Source organism: Falco rusticolus, chromosome 15 (assembly GCF_015220075.1).
Source record: "Falco rusticolus isolate bFalRus1 chromosome 15, bFalRus1.pri, whole genome shotgun sequence".
In the NCBI taxonomy this organism is placed as follows: domain Eukaryota; kingdom Metazoa; phylum Chordata; class Aves; order Falconiformes; family Falconidae; genus Falco; species Falco rusticolus.
In genome coordinates, this window is record NC_051201.1 from 21,741,586 (window position 1) to 21,766,707 (window position 25,122).

Sequence of the window (25,122 nt, forward strand, 5' to 3'; positions counted from 1 at the left end):
CAGAACAGTTTTTCCTCCTGTGAGATGAAGGGTCTGGCACCGTGGGGAGCAGGTTGTGGTGGACCCCCTGCAGCAGTGGGTGTGATGGGAGATGACCAGGCATGAGCAGCGCAGATGGGTGCTGAGCTCAGTGTGGCTGGCCGGGTGTCCCCAGCAGGGCTGTGTGGCGCTAACCCTGCCCAGGCAGCACCAAGAGCCTCAGTCCTGCCTGCAGCGCACACGGCAGCGGTTCAGCCCCCTCTGAGTGCCCACGGCAGTTCTCTCTGTCCTCAAGTGTAGTTTTCCTCTGGCCTTGAGGATGCCTGGTCACTAATTAACATATCCCAGCCCCCAGTTCTTCCCTCTGCACAAGCGCGGCTTCCTCTCCGCTTTTCCGGGTCGTCTCCTCAGCAGTGCACAGGAGGTTGTGCCCTAGCTTGCAGAGGAAAGGAGGAGGAGGCAGGAGGAAGCGTGGTTTCTCTGTGGTGATGCCAAGGAGGCAGAGAGAGCCCTGCCAGCCCTGGTCACCCCCGTCACCCACACTCCAGCAGCATGTGGAACCAAATCCTGCAGTGGCCAGCACTGCCCTGGCATGGCATGGCCTGGCCTGGCCTAGCGGAGGACGCTGAGCACTCCGTGTCTTTTCCAGGTCAGGCTTCATCCAGACTATTTTTGGGAAGCTGGGAGTTGCCTGGTAGGGGTGGATCCTGGCAGAGCTGCCTGGCAGCACTGAGCAGCGCTTGCACTCCCCCCCAGCCACCAAAAGCCCTGTCCCTGCAGCAGGTGCATCCCTGCCCTCCCTGGGCTCTTGTGTCCTTGGGTGGCCGGAGGCCCACCCTGCTGTGGGCACGCAGGGCAGAGCAGGAGCCTCCGGCGAAGAGCTGGGGCCTTGCCGAGACGCTGGGCTTTATCTCCGGCGGGGTCCCTCACTGCTGCCCTTGAGTGTTCCCAGATGGCCCCAGGCTCTGGCACGGGCTCCACTGCAGCATCTGGGGAAAAGCAGGAGGGGGGTGGGAAGTGATGTCCTAGCTCGTCAAACCGAGGCAGCCTGGACCTCTGCTGCCAGTACCCCCAACTCCCCCTGGGGTATTGCTTCCAGCCCCCGCCCCCCCCCCGAATCAGCAGGGAGCCCCCTACCCTGCCATGGCAGGGCTGCCCAAGGAAGGGGATGCCGCGAGCATCTGGCCCTGCGCATCCTTGGCTGTTCTAGCTGGCTTTCCCTGTGAGGCAGGCCTCTCTCCAGGTACCAGGCTTCAGGGTCCCCACCCCTGCATCCCACTGAGCCCTCAGCACCCCTGGGAGAGAGGGGAAACACAGCTGCCGTGGGAAAGAAATGCGGTGTTGGAAATGCATCTGCCACGGGAAGTGCATCTAGCGTGGGAAATGCATCTGCGCCGGCCTCTGGAGCCGCGTTTGCGGGGGTGGAGAGTGGCAAGTCCTGGCCACGCTTTCCCACTGCCTTGCCTTTTGGCCAGGTTCGTGCCTTTTGGTAGCTGCCGGTGCCGGTTTGGCTACCTCAGCACCCCAAGTGCCCCAGAAGAGGCTGGGGTGTTTTGCTGCCCCACGGCAGGGGCTCCCAGTCCAGCAGAGCTGTAGGTCCCCCCGGAGGACCCACACCAGCACAAATCTGGGCAAAATGGTCAAAACCGAATTGAAAGGAGTTAAAAGCCAAGGAGTGTGACCCAGCACAGCCTGGCTGATGGACTACAATAGCCCAGAGCCACTTGAGACCTTTCCGCTCCCTCCCCGCCCCGCCTTCCACCCCCAATTCTTCAGGGTTTTTCTGACCCTGATGTTGGCTGCTTGCTTGGTGCCTGCAATGTGCTGAGTCCGAGTCAAGCGTGTTTCCCAGAGAATCAGCTAAAGGCTGGGAATTTCTGCCCAGTGTGGGCAGAGATGGGAGACCAGGGCAAGGGACATGTGGCCCAGGCCGTGCCCCCCCGGCAGCCCCGGGAAAGCAGGGTGAGAGCCACCGTAGCTCCTTCGCTTTTCAAAGTAATTAGTGGCTGATGAGTGGTAGAGCAGCTCACAGGTAATTTAGTGCCAGGAAGCGGCTGTAACTGAGTCTTGGGCACTAAGCCAGCAGCTCTGAGTCCTGGGGAGGGGGAAGGACGGTGAGGAGGCGCAAAAGCTTCATCCCCACCCCTGCAGAGGGGGCTCCTCTCCTGCCAGGGCTGGCAGGGTGGGGATGGGGGCAGAGGAGCAGCCAGGGCCCCGGGGAGGGGAGACCTTGTTGGGGCAAGTTAATGCTCCCTGCACCAAGCCCTGTGTCCAAACCACCAGCCCCACAGGGAAAGGGGGAGGTCACGGGTGCTGGTCCTGTCCTGCTGCGGCGGCGGCAGGTGGAGGAAAGGGGATGCTGGCTGGAGCCCAGGCCCGTCAGGGTGGGTCAGACCTACGCCACCCCTGCCTGCCATGGCCTGCCTCCCACTGGTGACATTAATGGGCCAGGCCTCTGCCGCCCACCCTGCAGCTTCCTGGGCTGCCCCTGTGGCTCCAGAGCAAAGCCTGCGCTGGCTCAGCACCCTGGGGAGCATCACCCAGCAGGGGCAGGAAATGGCCACATCCATCACTTCTGCATGCTCGTCCTTCCCATTACAGACTTGAGCAATGTTTTTCACTGGGTAACGCCAATTTCCTACTCCCCAGGTCTCATCTTTCCCACTCCCGTGATTATTGCCCTGATGGCTGCAGTGGTCACAACTCCTCCCGCTTTCCTCTGCGAGACAGTAGCGAGGCAGGATATGGCCATCCCCTTCCCCCCAGGAAACCGGCTGGGGCCGCACAGGGACAGGGAGCTGGAGCACCCGGTGAACTGGTTCCAGGAGGGACTGTGCCCCGTCCCCCAGCTGCCGCGGCCACCGGGCCTGCCCCGGGGACAGGAGGTGGCTGCCCTGGGGCTGGAGCACAGTGCCAGCCAGGGGAGAACAAGGCACGCTGTGTTCCCGGTGAGGCCATTGCCACTGCCGTGGGAGCTGGTGAAAGGCAGCTCTGTCCACTGCTGTGCGGAAGATGGTAATGCTTTTGCTGACACCCCACCGACCCCACCCCCCCCCAAAAAAAAAATTGTGGTAGCCCCAGGGCAGGGACACTGAGGGGGACATCATTGCCAGCAATGCTGGCTTCTTCCCCGCATCCCCTAGCATGGCACCCAGCCTGTGGGTGCCAGGCAGGGTGGCACCCCAAGCAAGCCCCCCTTACCACAGATCTCACACAGAACAGCCCCCGTGGCTCCTGCCCCCAGCCCGCAGCAGAAAGGACGGCACCATGGCTCTCCACGCACCTGACCCCTTTAATGCGCGTACAAATGGCCATGGCCACGGCCACCGCCTGCCCACAGGACTGCGTGTCCCCAGGGCTTCACCCCACAGTGGCGGCAGGGTCCAGGCTGAGCTGAGCCCACAGGGGGTTGCAGCAGTGGTGTCTTTTGCCCCTCACACTGTCTTTAGGCACCACATCCCCCACTTCAACAGGAACCATGGTCTCTAGCTCAGCCCTCCCTTCCTCTCGCTCTTCCGTGCCATTGCGGGTGCTGGCAGCTGAGACCTGCCAGCTCATGGCACTCACTAGCAGCCCCCAACCTGCTCGCCACCCCCCTGCCGCACAGGCACAGCCGCAGCAGGTTCAAGCAGGAGGAAGGGACCCTGCTGGGACCCTGTGGCAGAGGCAGGTGCAACATGATGGGTGGCAACCTGAGGGTCATGGCTGGTGGGGGGTGCAGGTACCGGGGAGCAGGCAGGACCTGAATTGTCCTTCCAGCCCCCTCCCTGTGACCAGCCCCTGGTCCCAGCTTGGCTGCTCTAGAGGGGGCTGGGAGGGGTGGGCATACCTCCCCTTTTCTAAGGCTGGAGACATCAAGCAACAATGGGACAGAGGTGCTAAGGCCATGGGGTGGGCCATGGGGAGGGGGAGGTCAGGTCCCTTGTTAGCACCATGGTGGTGGGGGCAGTTTGGGGAGGGAGCCAGGGTCAGACCCACTCCTGCAAGGAGCGCTTGCAGTATAAGAGCATTCGGGGGGCACCCTTCCTCTGCATTTGGACAATGACGTAGATGAGGCCGAGGATGCAGAGCAGCAGCACCAACAGCACCAGCACCATAACGACGCTCATGGTGCGTGTGTACTCATCAATCTGCACCACAACATCCACGTCCCCGCCTGGCTGGCGGCCACCCTTGCTGTAATCTTCCTCATCTTCCTCCTCCTCCTCCTCCTCCTCTTTGCCTTCAGCCCGCCCATCCCCATCGGGGTTGAAGGGGGGTCGGTCCACATCAGGCCAGCGGGGATGAGGGTCTGGGACCAGCTCCGTATGACAGCCCATGAAGTCCCGTAGGATGGATTTGGGATAACCTGGTTCTGTCTTGAGCCGCTCGTTGTCAAATTTCCAGTACTTTGTGCCTCTGTAGAAGTAGGTGGAGGCTGGGGGTGGAGGTAGAAAATGGAAGCAAGGGGTAAGTGGGCAGGTGCAGGGCACCCCGCAGCCTGGGCACCTCTGCAGTTTGCCCAGGACAGCAGATTTTGCCCTGGGACTGGTGAGACCCTTCAGAAGGGGCTTCACTGCTGACTTCTGGGCAGCCTCCCGGCCTCCAATCGCCCTGGCCAGGCAGCCAGAGGGGTGACCCTATCCCCACTGGTCCCCTCCCCTGCTGCCCACCCCTCTTCTCATCCTCTACTTACAGGCATCTGGGCTGAGGAAGGCACCCTTGGGTGACGGAGGGATGCCCACCCAGACGGAGATGGGCTTCGGGTACCCAGGGTCCACTGAGCGGGTGTCCTCATTAAAGCGCCAGTATCTAGGGGAGGGAGGCAGTAAGCAAGTGAGGAGCATGGGGGTCTCCACTGCCTGCCGTGTCTCCCCACTGCCAGGGACCAGGAGGTGGCATAACAGGGAGGAGGACCCCCACAGACACTCACCTGTCGCCACGGAAGAAGAAGGTGTGCCCCGTGGGTTCCCACCAGACGGCCGTGTCGATGCTGTCATAGGGGATGCCCTGCCCGTAGGTGACCAGGGGCTGTGGGTACCCAGGCTCCAGGTTGGCTTCTCGGAAGAGCCAGTACCGGTCACCTGGAGGGAGAGGTGATGGAGAAGGGGGGTGAAGCAGCAATGCCCAGCTGCAGTGGCAGGTGCACATGTGGATAGGACACCTGCAGCCAACCCCTCCCTTTGGGACCAGACAGCAGCTCTGGCTGGATCAGGATGGGATGAAGTTAGCCAGCTCTCAGCAGCCTGGCAGGGGGACGCTGGGGTCCCCCCTCCACCTTGGCCCTCCCACCCAGCTTCCCTGCTCACCTTTAAAGAAGACAAACTTCCCATCATGCCTCTCATAGGCAGCATCAATGTCCCCGGGGAGGCCCCGCCAGAAGTGCCCGATGGGCATGGGGTAGTTGTCCAGCACCCGGTTATGCCGGACCCTCCAGAACCACCGGCCCTGGTGGGAAATGGCGTGTTGGCAGAAGATGGGGAGGACACAGGGACACAGCCCCAGTGCCTGGCATCTTGTCAGGGGGCGTGTGTGGGGGGGATTGTCCGCCTGTGTCTGTGTCCTCCCACCCAGGGACCCACCACATCCCCAGGGAAGGGGCAGGAGGGAGTCCCAGCAGGTACCTTGAACACAAACATCTCCCCACGCAGCACTGCCACTGTGTCAAAGTTCCCGTCACAGATGTTGGGGCCGTACTGGTCAGGTCGGTCTGGACTGCCAGGTTTGGGGGGTCGCTCTGGTTCCTTGGAGGGGGTGGCTTAGGGGGTCTCTGTTCTGGCCTGCCAGGTCTCCGGGGTGTAACGGTGGGCAAAGGCTTGGTGGGCTGAGGGTGCCCATCCACAGTACCTGAATCGGGCAGGCAAGAGACAGGATGGGGTGATGCAGACCAGCAGTGTCCATGCCTCAGTTTCCCCATGCACATGCCCAGCATCCTGCCTCTGGGCTCATCCCCCACCCAGCTCCTCACCGTACAGCTGCTGGATGCCCTTGAGGTCATCCTCGGGCAGCTGGAAGTTCTCCGTGTCCATCCACTGGTAGAAGGGGGCCATGATAGCGCTGGGATTGCTGGAGTGCTCCAAGCCCAGCGAGTGCCCCAGCTCGTGCACGGCCACCAAGAAAAGGTTGTTCCCTGCAGGAAAGGCACATCAGCAAGATGGGGTAAAGGACATGATGCATGGGGTGGGTCCTTGACCCCAGCACCCCATGATGAGGGTGCTCCGGTGGGAGCTGCCTGCATCACCCATGGTAGAGCTGCTCTCCCTGCCACTCCTGACCACGCCAGTGCATCCCCCCCCCCTCAAACTCAGGGGTCACCAGGCTCCTCTGGTTGCCTTCATCACCTCCCTGGCCTTCAGCTCACCAGACACATCCGTGTTCTCCAGTGTCCAGGGCTCGTCCAAATCGAAATGCGTGTCCCCCCCCATGCCAGCACCAGGAAAATAGGCGTGAGCCAAAAATCCCCCGACGCCGTCGAAGGGGGAGCTGTCTCCATGGAAGCCAGAGGCGAAGAGCACCATGATGTCTGCCTCCTTCTTCCGCTTCTGCCGGATGTCCTCGAAGGGCACTTCCCGGAAAACCAGCGGAGTGGCTTGCTCCCACACCTGGAAAGCTCGGCGGACAGCCTCATACGAGTGGTACCGACCCAGCTTCTCCGTGTAGTTTTGGATGCTGAGGGTACAGAGCTCACTGGCAATGGCCCAGGACAGCATGTGCTGCCCAAGGGGTCCACAGCTCTCCATGGCCTGCGGGGGTGGGAGCCCTGGAGGTGCTGGGTACCTGAAAGTGAGATGACTCTGGCTCCAGCGCCGCACCTGTCAGTGCGTACCGCTTCCGCCGCATGTTGGACTTTGTCCGTGCCCCAAACTGGTCTGGCACCCCACAGCGGGGACGTTTCATCCACCTGCCAGGGGGCATGGAGCCCGGGCTCAGCCCCCTGCAGCCAAGGTCCCTGAGGGACTGCAGCAGCCATGGGCGGCAAGGGTGGTGTCCTGGCTGCAGGGGTGCAGTCCCCAAGAGGGGAGAACAGCTCCCACGGGAGACATCACCCCACACTTCCGATGCAGGCAGTGCTCCAGGGCTTGGCAGGCAAAGCCAAGGAGCAGGAAGTGGAGCTGCCTTCTTGCTAGAGCAAGGGGACACGGAGAACTCACGCCTTGGTCTCCTCGTCCAGGACACCGGTGACAGTGATGCCGTAAAACTTCTGCATCTCAGCGAGGGCCAAGGAGAAGGTCTGAGCTGAGCGCATGGTGGACATCTGCCGGCTGGGCTGCGGCAGGTAGCCATAGAGCCGCAGCCATGCCTATGCCGGGGAGAAGCCGAGCGTGAGGCCGTGGCGGGGGACCTGGGCTCCTTGAGACCCCAATGGGGCAGGATCTGGCCCGCTGCCCCCAAGCCCTATCCCCTGCCATGGGGCATCTGCGCCAGCTGCCAGGGGTGAATGCCACACCCGGGCAGGCAGGGCAGGCAGCACAGGCAAGCCAGAGCATGTGGGCAGTGTCTGGTAGGCAGGGAACAGAGCCCCAGCCCTGCCCCGCGAGGTGCGTGGGGGACCCTCTGATCGATCTCGGGGGGCTGTCGGCACCCTGACCCCAGGGAGAAGACAGCTGGCGGGGGACCAGCCTGCCTGTGGGCTCCTCCGGGGTGTCCCCCGGGAGCTGCAGAGGGCGTGGGGCCAGGCCGCCCGGGACCCCCGCCCTGGCCTCTACCCACAAAGGGGCTTCTGTGCTGCAGGGCCAGCAGCGCAGCGGCTCCCAGGGGCAGGAGGGCTGCTGGGGCGCGCTGGGGCTCTTCCTTCCTGCACCAGCCTCCACATCTCTTGTCTTTTTAAATTCCTTTTTAAAAAATTGTTTCTTTTATTATGCTCTTTTGTTTGGGTTTTTTTTTCATTTTCCTCTTTTCAATTTTTACGGTTGGGGGTATTTTTCCTTTTTAATTTCCAATTTTCACAACTTTTCTCACTCATTTTAACTTGTTATTTTTCATTATTACATTTTAATATTGAAAAATTTTTAATCTTTTATGATTATTTTTTTTTACCACGTCCCCACCCCCCCGGCAGGGTGGCGGAGCGGAGACTTTATCAAAGGCCCTTTCACCCGCTCCCCCGCCGCGGCCCCGCGTCGGCACAAAGCGCTTCCTCCCCCCGCCGCTGCCGCCCGCCGCCCCCGAGGGCGACCCGGCCCCCCCCGCCTGCACCTGCGGGCCCGGCCGGCGCCCCAGGGGCCGGCAGCAGCGGCGGCCGCAGGTGCGGGCCGGGTGTCCCGGGCACCCCCGCCCCGCCCCGCGCCCCCCGCTCACCTCCGCGTTGATCTCCTCGCCGCCGCCGCCGCCGCCAGCAGCAGCGCCAGCAGCACCCGCAGCGGCGCCCCCCGCCCGCCCGCAGCGCTCCGCCCGCCGGCAGGGGGCGCCGCCACCTCCTGCCATGCCGCGCCGCCGCCGCCGGTTTGCGGCTGCCCCAGCGCGCCGGGCCGGGCCGGGCCGAGCGCGGCGGTGTCGGAGCTACACCGCCCTCATGGCCCGGGCCCGGGCCGCCGCGGGGGGCTGCACACGGTGCATGGCGGCGCTGCCAGGCGCGGCCCGTCGCCTCCCGGCCCGCCTTTGTGTGCGAGATCAGGCCGGCCGCGCAGGGCGCATGGGCGGCCCCCGCGGCGCGGCTCGGCTCCCGTGCCCTGCCCGCTGGCGGCGCGGCGCGGCGCGGGGCGGAGGGACGCGGGCGCGGCGGCGCAGCGGCGGCTCGGCTCGGCTCGGCTCGGGCGGGGCCGGGATGGGGGCGGGGCCGCGGCGCCGTCGCTCCGCCCCCCGCCACCTGCTCCGGCGGCGGGGCCGCGGCTGCCCGCCCCCCGCGCTGTCCCCGCCATGTCGGGCGGCCTGCCGTTCCCGGGCCGCGGCCCCGCCCGCCAGCCGCCCGAGCGTGCCGCGCCATGCCGGGCCGGGAGGGGGGCCCGGTCGTACCGGAGGCGGTTTCCCCGGGCTCTCCCTCACCCAGGGGCTCAGCGCGCCGCGCCGGGTCTGTTTTCCTTCCCCTAAAGCGAGCCCGGGCCGCATTCACACGCCTCCTCACGCAGAACCAGGCCCGCAAACTAACCGGCTGCCGTCCGCGCAGGGCTGGGTCACGGCTGTGGAGAACAGCCGTGGCGTGGGTGGTGGCGGGGCAGACCCCCTGCCGAGATGCCCCCGCGGCCACGACCCCCCCCCCCCGGCTCCCGTTGCAGGGGCGGCACCGAGCTGGCAGGGCCGCTGGCAGGTACCGCCTCAGCCGAGCCGTGTGGGAGCCGGGCATGACTGAAAGGCACGGCTGAAATACACCACAGGCACAACTTTATGGCATGAGGAGAGATTTTTACTGCTCTTAAGTCCTGCAGTCTTTCATCAGACAGACGGGGAATGAAAGATTCAGGGCAGCACACAGGCATCCTGCTCCGAATACCCAAGAGGCTGCAGCGCTGCAGACCTCCCCACAGGACAAAAGGGTTGGAAAGAAGCTTCTCCCCAGAGCCAAAGTCCAGCCTGCCGTCCCCAGGGTCATCGTCCCCAGGGTCACCGTGGCAGCGGAGGGGCTGTTCCCCGGGGGAAAAGCACGCAGCAACTCTCGCGCAGGGGCACTGCCCTTCCAGCCCAGGCCAAAGCTGACACTGCCCTCTCCTGGGCTCGCACACACGCGGCAGCAAGCTTCCCCGGAGAAGCAGCCCAGCAAAAAAAAGTCCTGGGTTTATGGCATACACAATCTTAAAGTTCTTCTTTTAGACCCAGCCTGGAGCACCGAAACACAAGGAGCTGCCAGCCTCTCCCCTCCAGCTTTCATCTTTTGCTGTCTAGCAAAAGGATCCGATGCTGAATATAGAGGCAGCAGCAGTGTGAGAGCGCACACAACATGACTCAGGAACTTGTCTGAGCTGGCTTACAGTAGGGAGATGCTCTGGCAAGACAGTCCAACTCTGTGTCCTTGCCTCTTGCTACTCAAACCGTGCTCGGAGTCTCCTGACAATCTGGCAGTGCTATTTCCAACCATGTGAGACACACTCTCCTTTAGCAACAGCTTCCCATGCTACCTTCTTCCTCCTTCCCATAAGGCATCTGTGGCTTTTACAGAGATTTTTTTCCTCCTTTAAAAAAAAAAATAAATCTGCAGAATTACCAACTGTGGAATGGCTGGAACCCGCCAGTGCTGACTGCAGTATATTCAGCAGCAAGGACAAAACCTGCTACAAACACACATTTCTTCAGCCAGCAACTCACACTTGGAAGTAGCCCGACTTTGGCCACAAACACCCCAGAGATGTTGAGCAGGCAAGAAGAGCACGGGAGGTGTGTGTACTGCTCAGAGCTGTGCTGGAGAACAGTCCTTGGTTGAACATCAGGCTCTCTGAGGCTCTGAAATGCACAGCCCCATCGGCCCCTACCTCAAGGGGAAGGAGAAGTACTTGTTCCCTGACTTGCAGCGGATTTGCTCCCATTGGACACGCAGCAGGTGTGCAGAGTCCTCAAACCCATCCACAATGTCCTGGAAAACAGATACAGGAGTCAGTACCAGGAAGGTGGATCTGCCAGAGGATGGAGTCAGCAGCTCCCCTCTCTGAACCAAGTCAGAGACGAAGCCATTTGCAGCTGGAAGCCTCCGACTTCCTTCAGAAGGGTAATTTAACTCATGCTCCTCACAAAAGCTTCTCTTCTTTCAACCCAGTGAAGTTTGCCTTTCTCGGTGAAGAGGATCTCCCACCCTCTGCACTCGGCAGGGAGATGTGGCTGGATGCCAGCTCTGCTTTTCCCCTGCTTTCCATGCTGCATGGGGACACACCTGGAGCTCCCGTAGACACTGCCCTTCCAGCCTTCCAGACAGGTCCCCGACACACCAGGCCAAGCTGATATGGAACGATGGGTCCTGAAGGAAAACAGGGATCAGATCACGAGGACTAAAGGACCTGTGCTTTGCTCAATGCATAGAGCTTCAGTGGGAGACGTGGTGCGATGCTGCCCTGGCTGGGATGCAGGGGTGGGAGGATCCCACAGCTGGGAGCTGTGCTCAGTGGTTGCAGAGCTGATATGGACAGTGCTGGAGGTGAGGCGAGGCCTGGTTCTCCCACCCCAGCCTTTTTGGACACCAGTGGGCAAGGCTGCCTTCTTCCCAGCCTCCCCATCATCAACTCTGCAGAAGTTTTTCCAGCTGCACAGAGAACCTCTCATGGCCGGTCCTGGAGCAGGTAAGGTCACTTCCAAATAACCCACAGGAGCCCCCTGCTCAACTCTTGGAGACACAGAGATCAGGGTTTGGTCCTTCAAAAACCAAAACCTGTCCCCAAAGCTAGTACCAAGCAAAGAGGCTGGACCGATGCTCCAGGAAACTGCCCAAGGAAGAGGCACAAGCATTGCCCTCAGTCCCATAGTGCTCACCCTAAGCCCATTCTGTCCTAGTACAACACTGCTTCCATGCACAGCAGGGCAGCAACCATGATGTATGCTCTGGCCCTTCATCCCAGAAACCTGATTCTCAAGAGACCACCAGATAGTTAATATCCTTACTCTCCTGCACAAGATGTGACGCAGAAGTCATAGACTTGTGCTCTTCCCAGTCTCAGCAGGATTGTGTTCAGGGTGTTAAGTACGAACATCACTGACCAGCCCAGAGGAGACCTCCCTGCTCCTGTTTACTTGAGGTGAACATTTCAAGAACCTCAGCTGGCATGTCCAGATCAGCAGGGAAGTTAAGTGGGAGACGCCTCACCTTGTAGAACGTGGGAAGGTCAAATTCCTCCAGAACTCTGTCCCACCTGAGACCAGCTCCAGCAGTTGGAAATGCCCAGCAGAGACCTCCAAGCCAATAAAAGTCCTAAAGAAAGATGAGAGACAGCAAACGTCCTTTCATGCTACAGCCGTCCTTTCACTACAGCCGAGGTCCTTTCGCTTCAGCTGCCTTAAGCATACTTAGCTGCCTGCTGGGCGAATTCCCTAACCCCCAACAAAAGACAATTTGAGGAATGCCAGATTTAAGCATTCAAGAACGAGAGGACTATATCTGAAGAAAAACAGAAATAAAGATGCGGTAGCAGAAAGAAGCAGGGCCACAGAGATTTACTAGATTAACTCAGCACCTTTTGGGACATAAGAACTCATTTTCCAGGCAAAGGACATGCTTGAGGATAGATATTTCAGCAGAGTGCTGTGCCTGTGCAGAAGCTGCACGCAAAAAGCAGAAGTTGCCGCTGGAGGGGTTTTGCGGCGGGAGAGGAAGCAGGGAATGGGAAGTACCAAGCTGGAGAGATGTGACAAAGAGGTATCTCTTCAAGGACTGTCTAGATGACATTTTCTAGATGCCAGAAGGGGAGAAGACTAAGTCTTACCCAGGATCCACTTCATCCCACTCATGACTATTGTGGGCTACCATTCCTGCTAGATTCAGCAACTTTTTGCAATTTTAATCACCTTTGCTTTGACATTTAAACTACTTAATTGCATTCAATTGGAATCAGTCTTCTGAACTGACACCCATGAGAATTAGCCCTGAACTATTTCTCTCCAGCTCTTGAAAGACTTGCACTACAATTTCATGAACAGCACTGCCGCCAGAAGAGGTGGCCCTCAGCTCTGCTCACCACCAGCTGCTCACACTGGCACAAGGGTTTGCAAAACCGCAGAACCAACCAAATGGTTGGAGATGGCAGCAAATGTGGCCGCCTCTTTAGCTGCTGTGAGACCATAGCATGAATCTAACCCCAGTGGAAGGGCCTGCCTCAGGTCATGCTGTGAGCAAATCACCTCTCTTTAGAAGACTGAAATCCTGCAGCTTGAGGCTCACCCAACGGCTTGCAGAGAATCAGCACTGAAGCTAAAAATTTGTGCAAGTGGCTGGGGAAAGGTGTGAAATCTCTGGAGACAAGGTGATTGCATACTGCCCTGTCACACAGCTCAGCCCAGTCACTATGAGGCAGGCAGGGTAATACTTCCCATCCACACAGTACCTTGCCCAGCCTTCTCCCAAGGCAGGCAGGATGCCCCACTGCTCACTCACCTGGTTTTGTTCTGGTTGGTGTAAACTTTCACCTGGTCAGCCACACAGAAGAACCTGAAAGAAGAAAGATCCTATTTCAGCTGGTGGGGAAAAAAAAAAAAAAAAAAAAAAGAAGAAAGCAGAAAATGGGAGGGGACAGGGTTTCTAGTGAGCTGTGGAAAGATAATGGCAAATGTCGGACCGAACCAGTGAAAGCCAAACATTTCTGGGCTCAAATTAACCCGTCCTCCCTGGTTTCCAATCCGGCAAAGCCTGGAGGGCAACAGAAGCCCCAGAGCGGCTGATGCTCAGCAGGTGCCTGAGCCATGATCGATGAAACCACTGGTGGTTTAGAGGAGAGCAGGGCTCCAGCCTCGTCCTTGACAGCTGAGGCCCGACTAGCCCGGCGTCGCAGCCCCAGGCAGCGAGGAAAAGCGCCCAGGCCCCTGCTGGTGCAGCACCCGCTGCCAGAGGCGGCGGCTCGGTGCGATGCCACCAAACAGAGACCCTGAGGGAGAGGGAAGGGCGTGAGGAGCCTTCCCGCGCCCCGCTCCCACCTGTGGAAGGAAGCCAGGTGCTCCCGGAGCGAGCGGACGAAGGGGTCTATCCAGTGGTAGCGCAGCACCACGCACTGCGAGAGGCTGAGGTGGAACTCCTCCATGGCAGCCAGCGAGGGGACGTGGGCGCGAGCGTGGGCCACCAGCAGCTCCAGCAGCTCCAGGAACTCGTCCTCGGCGTTGTCTGCGGGGCAGGCGGGCGGTCAGGGCCGGGCCCCCGGGGCGGGCAGGTGGCCCAGGGCTGCAGTCCCCGCCGCGCCCCGGGGGCTCCTGGGCCTCACCTGGCCGGGCCGCCCCTGCCCCGCCCCCTCCCGGTATCGGTACTTACAGGGCAGGTAGACGTGGGTGGCCCAGTTGCCCCTCTCGTGGGGGAAGCCGCGGACGCGGCCGCCGTGCCGGGAGCTGTCGTCGCTGGTGGCCTGCTCCGGGCCGTCCGGCAGGCCGACGGGGGCGGGCAGGCGGGGGCGGCCGGCGCTGCGGGGACCAGACGGGAAGGTGAGGAAGGGTGAGGGCGGGTGAGGAAGGCCGCGCGTCCCGCCGCCGCCCCCCCCCCCGCGCCAGGGCCCGTCCCCCGCTGCACCCACCTGGCCCGGGGGGGCCCTGCGCGCCGCCCCCGGCACCTTCCTCCTCCTCCTCCCTCCGAGCTGCTGTACCCCACCAGCGCGGCCCTCATGGCCGGCCCGCGGCCGCCGCTGCCCCGCCACCGCCCCCCCCGGCGGTGCCGGCGGGCGGGGGCGCTGTTGTCGGCGCGGCCCGGCAGGGGGCAGCCGCCGCGGCCCGCCCCGCCCCGCCTCCTCCGCCGCCGCGCGGCCGGCCCGGCCCGCCGCTCCCTCCTCCGGCCCCCGCGGCCGCCGCCCGCCCGCCTCCGGCACCGGCGCCCCCTTCCCTTCCTCCCGGCTTCCGCCGCCACGCTAGCGCGGGGCTCGGGCGGAGCGCGCAGGCCGCGGCCCCGCCGGCGGCGAGCGGGCTGACAGGGGCCTCTCGCCGCAGGTGAGGGGCCCGGCCGTCGCCGCCACCGCCCTTTGTGTGGGTCTCGCCGGGGCGGGGCGGCCCCGGCCGGGCAGGGACCCCCGCCCCCCGCGCGGCCTCCTGGCGCGGCGGCGGCGCTGAAGGCCTCGGGGCGCTGTCATCGCGTTCGGCCGCGGGCCGGCGGGGCGGAGCAGCCGTCCCATGGGGGGCGGCGGGCGGCGGGACGGGCCTCACCGCGGGCTGCGGCGGCGGCGGCTGGCTTCCGAGCCCCGGCCGCCCCCGCGCCCCGCGGGCCCGCTGCACCTCTCCCTGAGGCGGCCTGGGCCCGGCAGCGGCAGGCCCGGACGGCGGGGAGCCGGTGGGAGGCGGGAGGCGGGCCGGACCATGCCGGAGCAGGCCGTGCCACGGGCCGTTTCTCCAGTTTGAAAGTACCTCTGTTTCCCGTCTTCTCTCCTTAAATGGTTGTCGCTTCCCACCTCCCACGGAGGGATGAGTTAGGCTCGGAGCTGGCAGCAGCTTGGGTACCCGTGCAGAGCCCTCGGTAAGCCAAGGTTGGTATTTCTTATTTTTCCCTGCCGGGGGGACAGGAGCATCCCCTCCCTGCTGGGCCGGCTGGTCTGGGGTGCCGTCACTGTCGGGTCATGCCAGCCACAGTAGACGTTGCCTGTGCGGGGAGGTGGCGGCTGTGCTGCGCTGAAGTTGTGTGTCCCATTGAGCTCGGGTCTAGCTGTTGTAACTGTGAGCCCTCCCTTCCTGGCGACAGCTAAGGTGAGCTGCGCAGGAGAGAAAGAAGGATCCTGCCAGCTGGCAGGGGCAATGAGGTCTTTGGGCATTTTACTGCCCAGAATTGTGCCGGCAGACAGTCATGCAGTGTCACCATAGGCAGAAGCGAGCTGCAGCTCTGCCTAGGCTGTGGGGCACTGTCTGGTTTGGCTGAGCACTGGGGGAGGGGGGACGCTAGGAAATGGGTTTCTCTGATGCTCCTTATTGCTTAATTTAAAATACAACAAACATTTTCCTGGAGGACTGAGTTTTTACTTACCTTGGGTGAGGGCAGGCAGTTTGATGCAGATATGAGTGTGCTCTTGCGAGGTCCAGGGCTTGTGGCCCAGGAGTGCTAACTGCTGCTGCTTGTCAAGGCCTGGACCCCTTCCTCTCTTGAGGTGTTGGCACTGCTGCTGTCTGCTGCTCACCGGTGAGTTATACTCTTCTCTCTCTAGAAGACAAACCTTTCAGTCAGCAAACCCCCTGCAATGCATTGTAGTAAGGCCAGGCAGCACCTCTGGTGTAGGTTGTTCAGCTCCAGCATGCTTTTATTTCATGGTTTAGTAGGAGGTTCAGGCGAGCCGTTGCTCTAACACTTCTTTTATCTTCACAGAGGGTGCTGTGCATGATACCTGTGGGTTCTGTGTTTTGTCTGCGGATAGGATAATGTTGAGGGCAAACCTTCCCGTGAGCTCCTTTGCTCTTCCTAGTCTACCAGTGCTGCCCAGAGAGGGGGAAATCGCTTACACATGCCCCTTGGGTAATGTGCCCGATGTGCAAGCTGCAGACTGAGCAGAACTGCTTCACAGGGGTGTTTCAGCCAGGGTGGGATCTGCCTTGGTATTGGTAAAATCTAACCCAGCAGCATCTTGATTGCACAGCATTTGGTGTACCACAGCCTGTGCAGAGAGACTGATGTTCTCAGCCAGTGCCCCTAGCAGGGCTGGGACGTCGGGTGACTGACGGTGTACAGCATAACAGCTGAGCTGACTGGTACCTGGGCAGTTGTGCAGCCTCTTGTGAGAGAATGCCACTCGAATGCATACCTGGCTGTGGCCAGGCAGAGCCCAGCCCTTTGCAGGCTGAGCGTGCCTTGTCCTGGGCCCTTTGCACAGCAGCAAGGAGGGCTCCGTTTCTGGTTAGCTCTGCTACGCTGGCTTCTGGGTAGCTTTGCAGGGATGCAGGAGAGTTTTCAAAGTGAGCTGTGGCAGGAGGTTGCCCGTCTTTCCTCCAAGACCTGACATGAGCTGTCTTCTTCCTTGCAGAGAGAGCTGTTCCCTGGGCTGCTTCCCTCGCCCTTCCCAAATGTGAACACATCACAGCCAGCACGGAGAAAGGCCTCCTCTTGTCTTCAAGGCGCTTGCTTCTGCCTTCTGTTCTTTTGTCCAAAAAAAGAAGCAGCCAAACCAAAACAGACAAAGAACTTGTGCTCATCTAAGAAGGCAGTTCTGGAGTCTCAGTCACCTCTTTTCTTCCCAAGATCCTGGTGTGGGCTGGATTTTCTGCCCTCGACTTCAGGGGATTAGCTACAGGATATCAGGATCTTGGATACTTTCAATTTTTGTTTTTACTTGAACCCTTTCAACCGAGAAGCTGAAGCTGTCACCGCTAAAATCCCGGTTTTTTTTCCCAAGCATGTCAGAAAGCTGGCAGCAGCAACAGCAGCAACCACAACAGCCGCCACCACCGCAGCAGCACCACGCTGGGGCAGCCACCCCCAGAGCACTCCATCCCACCCAGCACTGCTGAAAACCCCTTGGGTTGTGCCGTCTACGGCATCCTGCTCCAGCCGGACCCTGGTCTGCAGCACCACCAGCACGCCCCCATTCAGGCTGGAGAGCCATCTCACAAATGTGGTGTGTGTGGCCACGACCTCGCTCATCTCTCCAACCCCCATGAGCACCAGTGCTTGCCAGGCCATGACCGCTCTTTCCAGTGTACCCAGTGCCTGAAGATCTTCCACCAGGCCACGGACCTCCTCGAACACCAGTGCATCCAGGTGGAGCAGAAGCCCTTTGTGTGTGGCGTCTGCAAGATGGGCTTTTCCCTCCTGACCTCGCTGGCGCAGCACCACAATGTCCACAACGGCAACGCCATGAAGTGCTCTATCTGTGAGAAGACCTACAAGCCTCCAGAGGCAGAGCATTCGCAGCCTATTGACCCCTCGGAGAAGCCCTACAGCTGCTCCATCTGTCAGAAAACCTTCAAGCACCTCTCGGAGTTGTCCCGACATGAGCGCATCCACACAGGTGAGAAGCCGTACAAGTGCACGCTGTGCGACAAGAGCTTCAGCCAGTCATCCCACCTGGTGCACCACAAACGGACACACAGCTCAGAGCGACCCTACAAGTGCACTGTGTGCGAGAAGAGCTTCAAGCACCGCTCCCACTGGTGCGCCACATGTACGCACACTCAGGGAGCACCTCTTCAAGTGCAACGTCTGCGAGCTGCACTTCAAGGAGTCATCGGAGCTGCTGCAGCACCCCTGCACACCCAGCGGGGACGGCCCTTCCGCTGCGGTGAGTGCCAGAAGGCCTTCAAGCGCCCCTCGGACCTGCGGCAGCATGAGCGCACACCAGCGAGGAGCGGCCCTTCAAGTGTGACCTCTGCCAGATGAGCTTCAAGCAGCAGTATGCACTCATGCGCCATCGCCGCACACACAAGGCCGAGGAGCCCTTCAAGTGCAACTGTGCGAGAAGGGCTTCGTGCAGCCCTCGCACTTGGTGTACCACCAGCACGTGCATGGCATAGAAAACCTCTTCAAGTGCAACGTGTGCCAGAAAGGCTTCAATCAATCCTCAGAGCTGCTGCGGCATAAATGTGTGCAGAATGCGGAGCGGCCCTTCAAGTGTGCAGTGTGCCAACAAGTCCTACAAGCGGGCCTCAGCTCGGCAGAAGCACCAGCTGGCCCACTGTGGCTGAGAAGCCACTGAAATGCCGCTCTGATGAGAGACGTTTCTTCTCCTCCTCCGAGTTGTGCAGCACCGCTGCGACCCGGCCCGTGAGAAGCCCCCAAGTGCCCTGACTGTGAAAAGCGGTTCAAGTACGCCTCGGACCTGCAAGCGTCACCGGCGGTGCACACGGCGAGAAGCCCTACAAGTGCCCCTCCTGTGAGAAGGCTTCAAGCAGCGCGAGCACCTCACAAACACCACAGCGTGCACGCTCGGGAGAGCAGTCCAGTACAAGTGCATGTGGTGTGGGGAACGGTTTCTGGACTTGGGCCTGCTGCAGAGCACAGCGTCCAGCACACGGCCGAGGCGCCTACCAGGTGCTGCCTGCTTGCCGTGAGCCTCTGCCCCTCAGCGGCTTTCAGCTTGCATGTGACGCTCCTGAGCCTCGACTCCCCTTCCCTGTCCTTGGTTTGTAGGCAGCCTCCAGGGAGTTTGGGGGAAAGGTGAGGTAGGTGGGTGGGCAGGTAAACTTTCCTCTGGCCTCTGTGGTTGATATGCACCCTATACTGCAGGGGCGATGGACAATGTGGAAATCTTGAAGGGGTGGGAGAGGAAAGGAGGAGGTGGGGAGAGGAAATGATGCTGTAGCTGCCTCGCATCCCTGGACTGTAGTTCACGCTTGTACCTGCAGTTTCCAGTGCTGGGAGCTCAGCTGCCCACTGTGGGCACCAGCCCATCACATGCGGCCTTTTTCCCCGCCCTGCCTGGTGGGTTGGCAGGGAGGGCTGGGTAGGCCCTCCTCCCGGAGAGGCTTGGGAGCAAGGCAAGAGCCAGCCCTCCCTTTCCCGGGGCGTGCTGCTTGGCAAGGAAGTAGCAGGTTTCCCACTGCGGGGTCTCCGCTTTCCTGGTCCGAGCTCAGTTGAGAGGACCATTTCAGATCGCTAGCGTTGATTGACTGCCCCGACCTCCTCTGCTCTCCCTCTTTTCTAGAGTGTAGAAAGGGAAAAGCCATGGGGCTTCACAGCTCCAAAAAGCACTTTGGCATTGCTGCTTTTGCAGTTGCTGGCTGTCACACTCTGCAAGGGTTCTGAGTGAGCCTGCCCACCCCCTATCCCTGTCAGCAGCGCAAGGAAGAGTAGCAGGCACTGCACTGCTACCGGAGAGCGTGGTGAGGAGAGCCTCTGTGCCCTACTGCTGGCTGAGAGCCTGGCAGTTAAGAGCTGCTTCCTGAGGGACCTAGCTCTCCTGCCAGACTTACCTCCAGTCCCCAGGCCCCTTCCCTCTCTGCACCACTTGGGCCGTTAGCGTACCTCCAGGGGGGTCAGGCAAAGGTCGTCCCAGCAGTTGGAACGCTAAGGGGTGAGATGAACACTAGTAATAACCTGCAACTTTGGAGGTGTTACCATTGCCAGTGGTAACCCACCCCGTGGCCAGGGCCTTGGTGTCTGATTTGCTGGGGGGAACCAGAGCGAGCCAGGAGAATCCTTCCTGGCTGCAGGCCCTGCTCCGTGGGGAGGCGAAGCTGAGCAATGGGTTAAGGGGAAGTGTATTTTTTTCCCCTCTTGTGGGAGTCCTGTTTTACCCCTTTACTCTTTCTTTACCTCTTCTGTATTTTTCAGGTTTTGCACAGTTCTTGTAAACATCACTTAAAAATAAATTTCCCCTAGCAAGGTCGATGCAGCCTCAGGTGTTTTCCTCTGCAGGAATTTGCTGGCTTCTGAGGGACCTATTACATGCCAGTTAGATGCTTTGGAGTTGAAGGCATGCTTACCTGGTTGCCCACACAGCCTTCCCCATTATGCCATTGGAGATATTAGGATGTTGAATATCCATCTGTGGAGATATTCAAGCCCTAACTGGATGTGGTCCTGGACGAGATGCTGTAGCTGACCCTGTGTGAGCAGGGGGTTGGGCTGCATGATCTCCAGAGGTCTCTGCCAGCCTCAGCTCTTCTGTGATCTTGGCTGGCCCTCGTATGAGGTAGAAGTGTGATGAGCTGTGATTAGTGAACCACAGCCAGCAAGTTGCTCATGTGCTGCACAGGTGTTTAGGACAAGTTCAATAGACGCTGTCCATGGCAAGTATAGACAGATGAACCTTGCAGAGAGTTGGGCTGTACTTGCTTTGCTTGTAGGGGATGCCCATTTAAAAGGTGGAGAAAGGCTTTTGTTTCCATTTCCAGCACAGTGAGGGGGAACTGGGTGCATTTTTGGGGGCTGGGACAGTTCAGTGACAGGTCTGACCCTGAGGCTGAGTCTTCTTCATACGCAGCTTTAAAGAGATTAAAGCAGACCTTGCTTTCTGCTGCCCAAGGAAGAGGGACTGATGGTTATCTTATTTCATGCTGCCTCAAAGATGTAGAACTTCCTACTGAGTTTTCTGTGTTTCTTTTTCCTTTTTTTTTTTTAAGCAGTTTGTTAATATTCATTAAAAAATACTGTATAGTTTAACTTGATGTCATACTGGATCTTTTAAAAAAAAAAAGATGTGATAATCTGGATTTTTAAAGAGCTCTTTGGTTCTAGGTAGCTGGTTTATGCTGTTTAATATGTAGTAAGTTCAGTGTATGCTTTACTGTAGGGTATAAATTAGTCTAAACCAAGGAAGGCTAATCCTGTCTTTACAGAAGGGCTTGGTGGTGACAGAGGCTGTGAGCGTGGGGCTGGGGCCAGCCAGGGAGCGTGGCACCCACCTGAACCCCCGCTCTCTTCCTGCCTTGGGCCGCCACGGTTTTGTGTGAAGCAGCCCAGCACAGCTGCCGCGGGTCCCACAGAGCCAGGGGTTCAGTGGTCGCCCTGACGCTTGAGCACGGCAGTGGCACCCAGGATACCGGTGCCCCGAGCTGGGAGCTTGCAGAGAGGCTCATCTTGAGTAGGAAGGTGTGAAATGGAGGCTGCTGGAGCCTCCCGAGGCTTTTGTGGCTGTACTTCTTTCTGGCGCAGCTGCTGGTTAGGGGAGGGGCCCTGGACACAGCTCCACACCATGTGCTGGCCACAGAATGCCGTATCATGCCCATTTGGTACCAGCTGGGCACAGGGACTGATGGGGAGCGTTTCCCTTGTGCTGAGCAGCTGGGAAAGCCCTTGGTGTCCCAGCAGGGAGCTCTGGCTCTGCTTAGGATGTGGCAGCAGCTAAGCAGTGCCCTAGGTAGAGAGAGCATAGTCAGGCTCTGCATTTGAGGCCTTGTGCCTGGGGGAGAGGGGATGCTGTGTGGAACTTGGCAGGGACAAGCATAGGTCCAGTTCGTTAGCCAGTGCCTGTGAGTAGGTGTCTCCAGATCTGAAAACATCGTGGTGTGGCATTAGAGTATCATTGAGTAGGTGGCCCCTACTTAAGATGGTCCCTCCCGAAGGGTTGTTCTCTTTGGCAGGCAGCTTGAGCATAGGATGCTGCTGGGGAGGCAGCGGGGAGGGTTGGGCTGGCCGAAGATGGCATGGATGTTGTCTGGGAGATAAATCTCGCTTTCTAGGGGTGCAGTTCCCCTGGCTTCCTGGGTCCAGGAAGCTAGTCTGTTACCTGGGCTTTTCTCTGATTTTCACTTCCCCTTAACCCTACCTACAGGATGCCTTTATCTGTGTCTCAGCCCCTTCCCTTCCACAGCTGTTTTGCTTATACCTTTGTAAGACCTTCTTGGCTTCTTTGCCCTTTGTTAAATTCTTCATTTGTAAGCAGTGGTTTGGTTTTCATCCATTTTTTCCATTTTGATTGCAAGGTCTCTTCCCCCTTTCCCCCCCCATCCCCTCACCCCAAATTCCTCTCCCAGGCTGTGGCTGGATCCAGGTGATGCCAGACCACTGGTGATGAGATCAGGTGTTTGGGACCCAAATGTTGCTGGAATCCAGTGGGTGCTTCTGGTCCTTCCTGCCATGAGGCTGTCCGTCTTGCTGGGCATGGGCAGTGCCTGTGGCCTGGCAGCTTGGCTTGGCTGGATCATGTGTGTGGTACAGGTGGCTCTGGCAAGCAAGTCTGAGCCAGGACCAGGTGCCAGAGCAGAGCTGTAGGAGATGGGCACTGAGGTGAGAGTGGCCATTTCTGTGCTGAGTCCCTTTGCCACATCTCCAGGGCTGGGAGTTAAGTCCGCAGAGGGCTGTGAGATGTTCCTGGAGAGAAGTCGCAGCGCTGGAGTAGGGTCAGGCCCCCTAGTTCCCCTGGGAATGTTTGCAGAGCAGCTGTGTGCATCAGGCAGGTGGCTGAGCTGAGTTAGCTGTGTCATGGACACCCCTGGGACAGTGGGTATGTCGAGGCAGCCATGCCAGCTCTCTGGGGAGCAGATGCCACCCCTGCGGTCTGGGTGGGAAGATGTGTGCACTCTGGTCTTGGGGCCCACGCGCTGGAGTGGGAGGCAAGGGGCAAACGGTCTTCTGGCAGTGATTTGGGACCATCTCTGGGCACTCAAGCCTGGCCTTGCACTGATAAAAGGGAGAAGAGCACTTTCTATGCTTCCCTGGGGTATTTACCATCAAGTCCAGGCTGCAGCTGGAGCCTGGCTGTTAATAATAAGCAAAAACCCCCTTGTTCTTCAGAGTTTGACTCTTCCTCCATTGGGTGGCCAGTTCACCGGCAGGAAGGTTCCTGCACATGCAGGCATAATGCTGAGATGCAATAACGGCAGGGCAGCCAGGTTCGGGAACGGCGGCTCTCCCCCAGGCCCCGGTGAGCACAGCTTCTCCCAGCTGCCAGGCTTTCTCTGCGGCACCTCCCAGCAGTCACCTCCACTGCTTTCTGGATGTGAAGCTGCTGCTCTCGCAGCATGCCTGGGATGCTCAACAGGGAGAGCAGGACCCCAGGTGGGAGCTGGACGATGGGCTTGTCTCTGAATGCCTCTGAGCCGTGGATCCAAGGGATTTCATGGCCACTGAAGTTCTCGGGCTTCTCCTAACCTGTGCTCGTGCCTCTGGTGGAGTTCCCAGGGCCATGGGAAGTGTGGCCAGGGATGATGAGGTTTGTGTGGCTTGCAGTGCCTTTAACACTGCTCTCCGTGTGTTTCTAAGACGATACTCCATGTATGTGTGTATATATATTGTATTAACACATCCCGCTCTTCTGTGTGAGTGTCAAATGTTTTTGCTTTACTAATAAATTTATAGTTATTTATACCTTCCTGTGGGTGTGTAAGATTTCTGGAGCAGAGGCCATGTGCTGAGCTCTGCCTCCCCTGTCTGTCTTTGTGCTGTGTCTGGCTCCTCTTCATATTTTTGTTCATGTTTTCTTTCTTTCCCCTGAACTTTTTTTGATAGAGAAGTGACGGTCCATCTGCCTGATAACCAGAAGTTGAGATGCAAGGTACGGACAGGCTCCCAGCAAGCAGAATCTGTAGTGTGGTTTTGCCTCTTGCTAGAGGTGGACCATTCCCTCCCCACGTCAGAGGTTGCTGCTGGGGCTTCAGGGCAGAAGCAAGCAGGATTCCGTGCCTGCCAGAAAAAGGAGTGCCTGTTCAGGAGGCAGAAGCTGATGCATGTTGTGCTCTAAGCCCCATGCATGACTCTACAGCTTTCCCAGGTTTTGGTTTTTTTGCATCCCCCAGTCCTGCAATAGCAAGAGAAGAGCTTGCTATCTGCAGATGACCTGACTTGATGATGATCACGCCGAGGCCAGGTGAGATGAGTGTTTGTCTCTGGATCACTGAAAAAGTGCTTCTGGTGGAAGGTTTAGGAAGGGAATGGGATGGGAAACCAAAATCTTGAGATCCAGGATCCTGTGGCTGGGAGACATCTCGGCATCCCTTCTTGGCTGACTGCTGTGTTCAGAGCTCTTAAGTTACAGGGGAGAGGTGCTCGGGAGGAAGAGGAGAGATGCCCACATCTCAGGGAAGGGGCGGGACCCCCGTCCCTTTGGCTGACGCTGATACCAGGTTACTGGTCCCTCTGTGCCAGCTGTGCTGAGCCCTCGTGCCTGGTGGCAGAAGGGGGATACCTTTCCCAGCTGCCCTGATTTCTTATTCCTGGCTGGATGATTTCCATGGGAAGATGAAAGTTAAAGCACAGTCAACAACAGTCCTAAACTATGCCTGTGTTTGAACTTTGTGGTTTGAGGAAATACTCCATATCCTCAGGGCAGGCAAGTAAACTGCATTGACACCACCAGTGCTTCACACAGGCTTTTACCTTCTCATCTTTCATTTCCCCAAATGACAGCAAAGCCATGTAACTTTTGCATGTGCTGGAGCCCCAGGCTCTGGCTAGGGGAGGACCAGGAGTGGCTGGTGGGAGCAGCATCCTCTCAGCACCTTGCCAAGAGCCCCTTAAGGACTGGCTGCGTTTCCAGAAGGTGTTACCTGCTTGGCAACTGTTTTCTGTGCAGGTATCGTTGCCAGTCCCTCCTGCCTTACCCCACAAATGTAAAAGGTAGGTATGCTGTTGCGACGGAGGGAAGACGCAGTCACTCAATATGAGTGATGAGCAGACTTCGTTATTGTCCCTTACAGTCACCTTTTATGCCTTGTTATAATTAGCTCATACATATTACAAAAGTTAAGCTCATTATTGGTTAGTTGCCTAAATTACCAAGCCCGCCCCTAGTTTCTCTTCTGTAGTTATCTGTTCCCACCTGCAACATTCTTTTCCCACCGCGATCTTCCTGTTATTGTGTAACAAGAACAGCCAAGGACAGTGTATTTTTGCTTTACTTCAGGTAAGCTGAGAGCGATGTGCATTTTTGTCCAGCCAGCTGGACTATGTCTATGTGACCCTTTTCAGCTAGCCAGTTATCCACAGTATGCAAATTAAAGGATGACAGAAACGGATGGAAAATAGTGCAGCAAATGCGCCAGGAGTACTGGAAGCATTGCCCAGGTAAGGAGCAGAACTTTCCCCTTCCATCCTGGGGTTCCTCCTGGGAATATGCTTGCAGAACTAAGTCGAAGACCTTTGCACACAGGTCTGGCTTGAAGATGAGGTGTCTCCAGAGCGTCCCTGGAGGGGGTGCAGGTTTAGCCATCATCAGATCTGCTTTTTTTGAACCCCTCGCTGCAGGTTTTCACAAGCCTGAGCCTGCAAAAGTC

At 59.1% G+C, this 25,122-nt stretch overlaps 3 protein-coding genes across 3 annotated transcripts; 1 reads left to right on the forward strand and 2 right to left on the reverse strand.

Moving 5' to 3' along the window:
• Positions 1–3,253: 3,253 nt before the first annotated feature.
• Positions 3,254–8,301, reverse strand: MMP15 (matrix metallopeptidase 15). The gene is given in 12 exon segments (XM_037408822.1): positions 3,254–4,396; positions 4,655–4,770; positions 4,892–5,042; positions 5,268–5,406; positions 5,583–5,693; positions 5,696–5,805; positions 5,927–6,088; positions 6,320–6,627; positions 6,736–6,767; positions 6,769–6,859; positions 7,110–7,258; positions 8,257–8,301. Coding segments are annotated over 11 exon segments (1,773 nt in total). The 5' UTR covers positions 7,214–7,258; positions 8,257–8,301; the 3' UTR covers positions 3,254–3,947.
• Positions 8,302–10,232: 1,931 nt separating this feature from the next.
• On the reverse strand, positions 10,233–14,219 carry USB1 (U6 snRNA biogenesis phosphodiesterase 1). Its single transcript, XM_037408880.1, is given in 8 exon segments — positions 10,233–10,459; positions 10,754–10,837; positions 11,678–11,721; positions 11,724–11,782; positions 12,962–13,015; positions 13,498–13,681; positions 13,826–13,971; positions 14,082–14,219. Coding segments are annotated over 8 exon segments (765 nt in total). The 5' UTR covers positions 14,171–14,219; the 3' UTR covers positions 10,233–10,354.
• A 92-nt stretch (positions 14,220–14,311) lies between these two features.
• ZNF319 (zinc finger protein 319) lies at positions 14,312–23,218 on the forward strand. Its single transcript, XM_037408830.1, is given in 14 exon segments — positions 14,312–15,017; positions 16,497–16,935; positions 16,937–17,618; positions 17,621–17,647; positions 17,650–17,730; positions 17,733–17,804; positions 17,807–17,914; positions 17,917–18,092; positions 18,094–18,146; positions 18,148–18,203; positions 18,206–18,241; positions 18,244–18,309; positions 18,312–18,347; positions 18,350–23,218. Coding segments are annotated over 13 exon segments (1,632 nt in total). The 5' UTR covers positions 14,312–15,017; positions 16,497–16,866; the 3' UTR covers positions 18,520–23,218.
• The last annotated feature ends 1,904 nt before the right edge of the window (positions 23,219–25,122 follow it).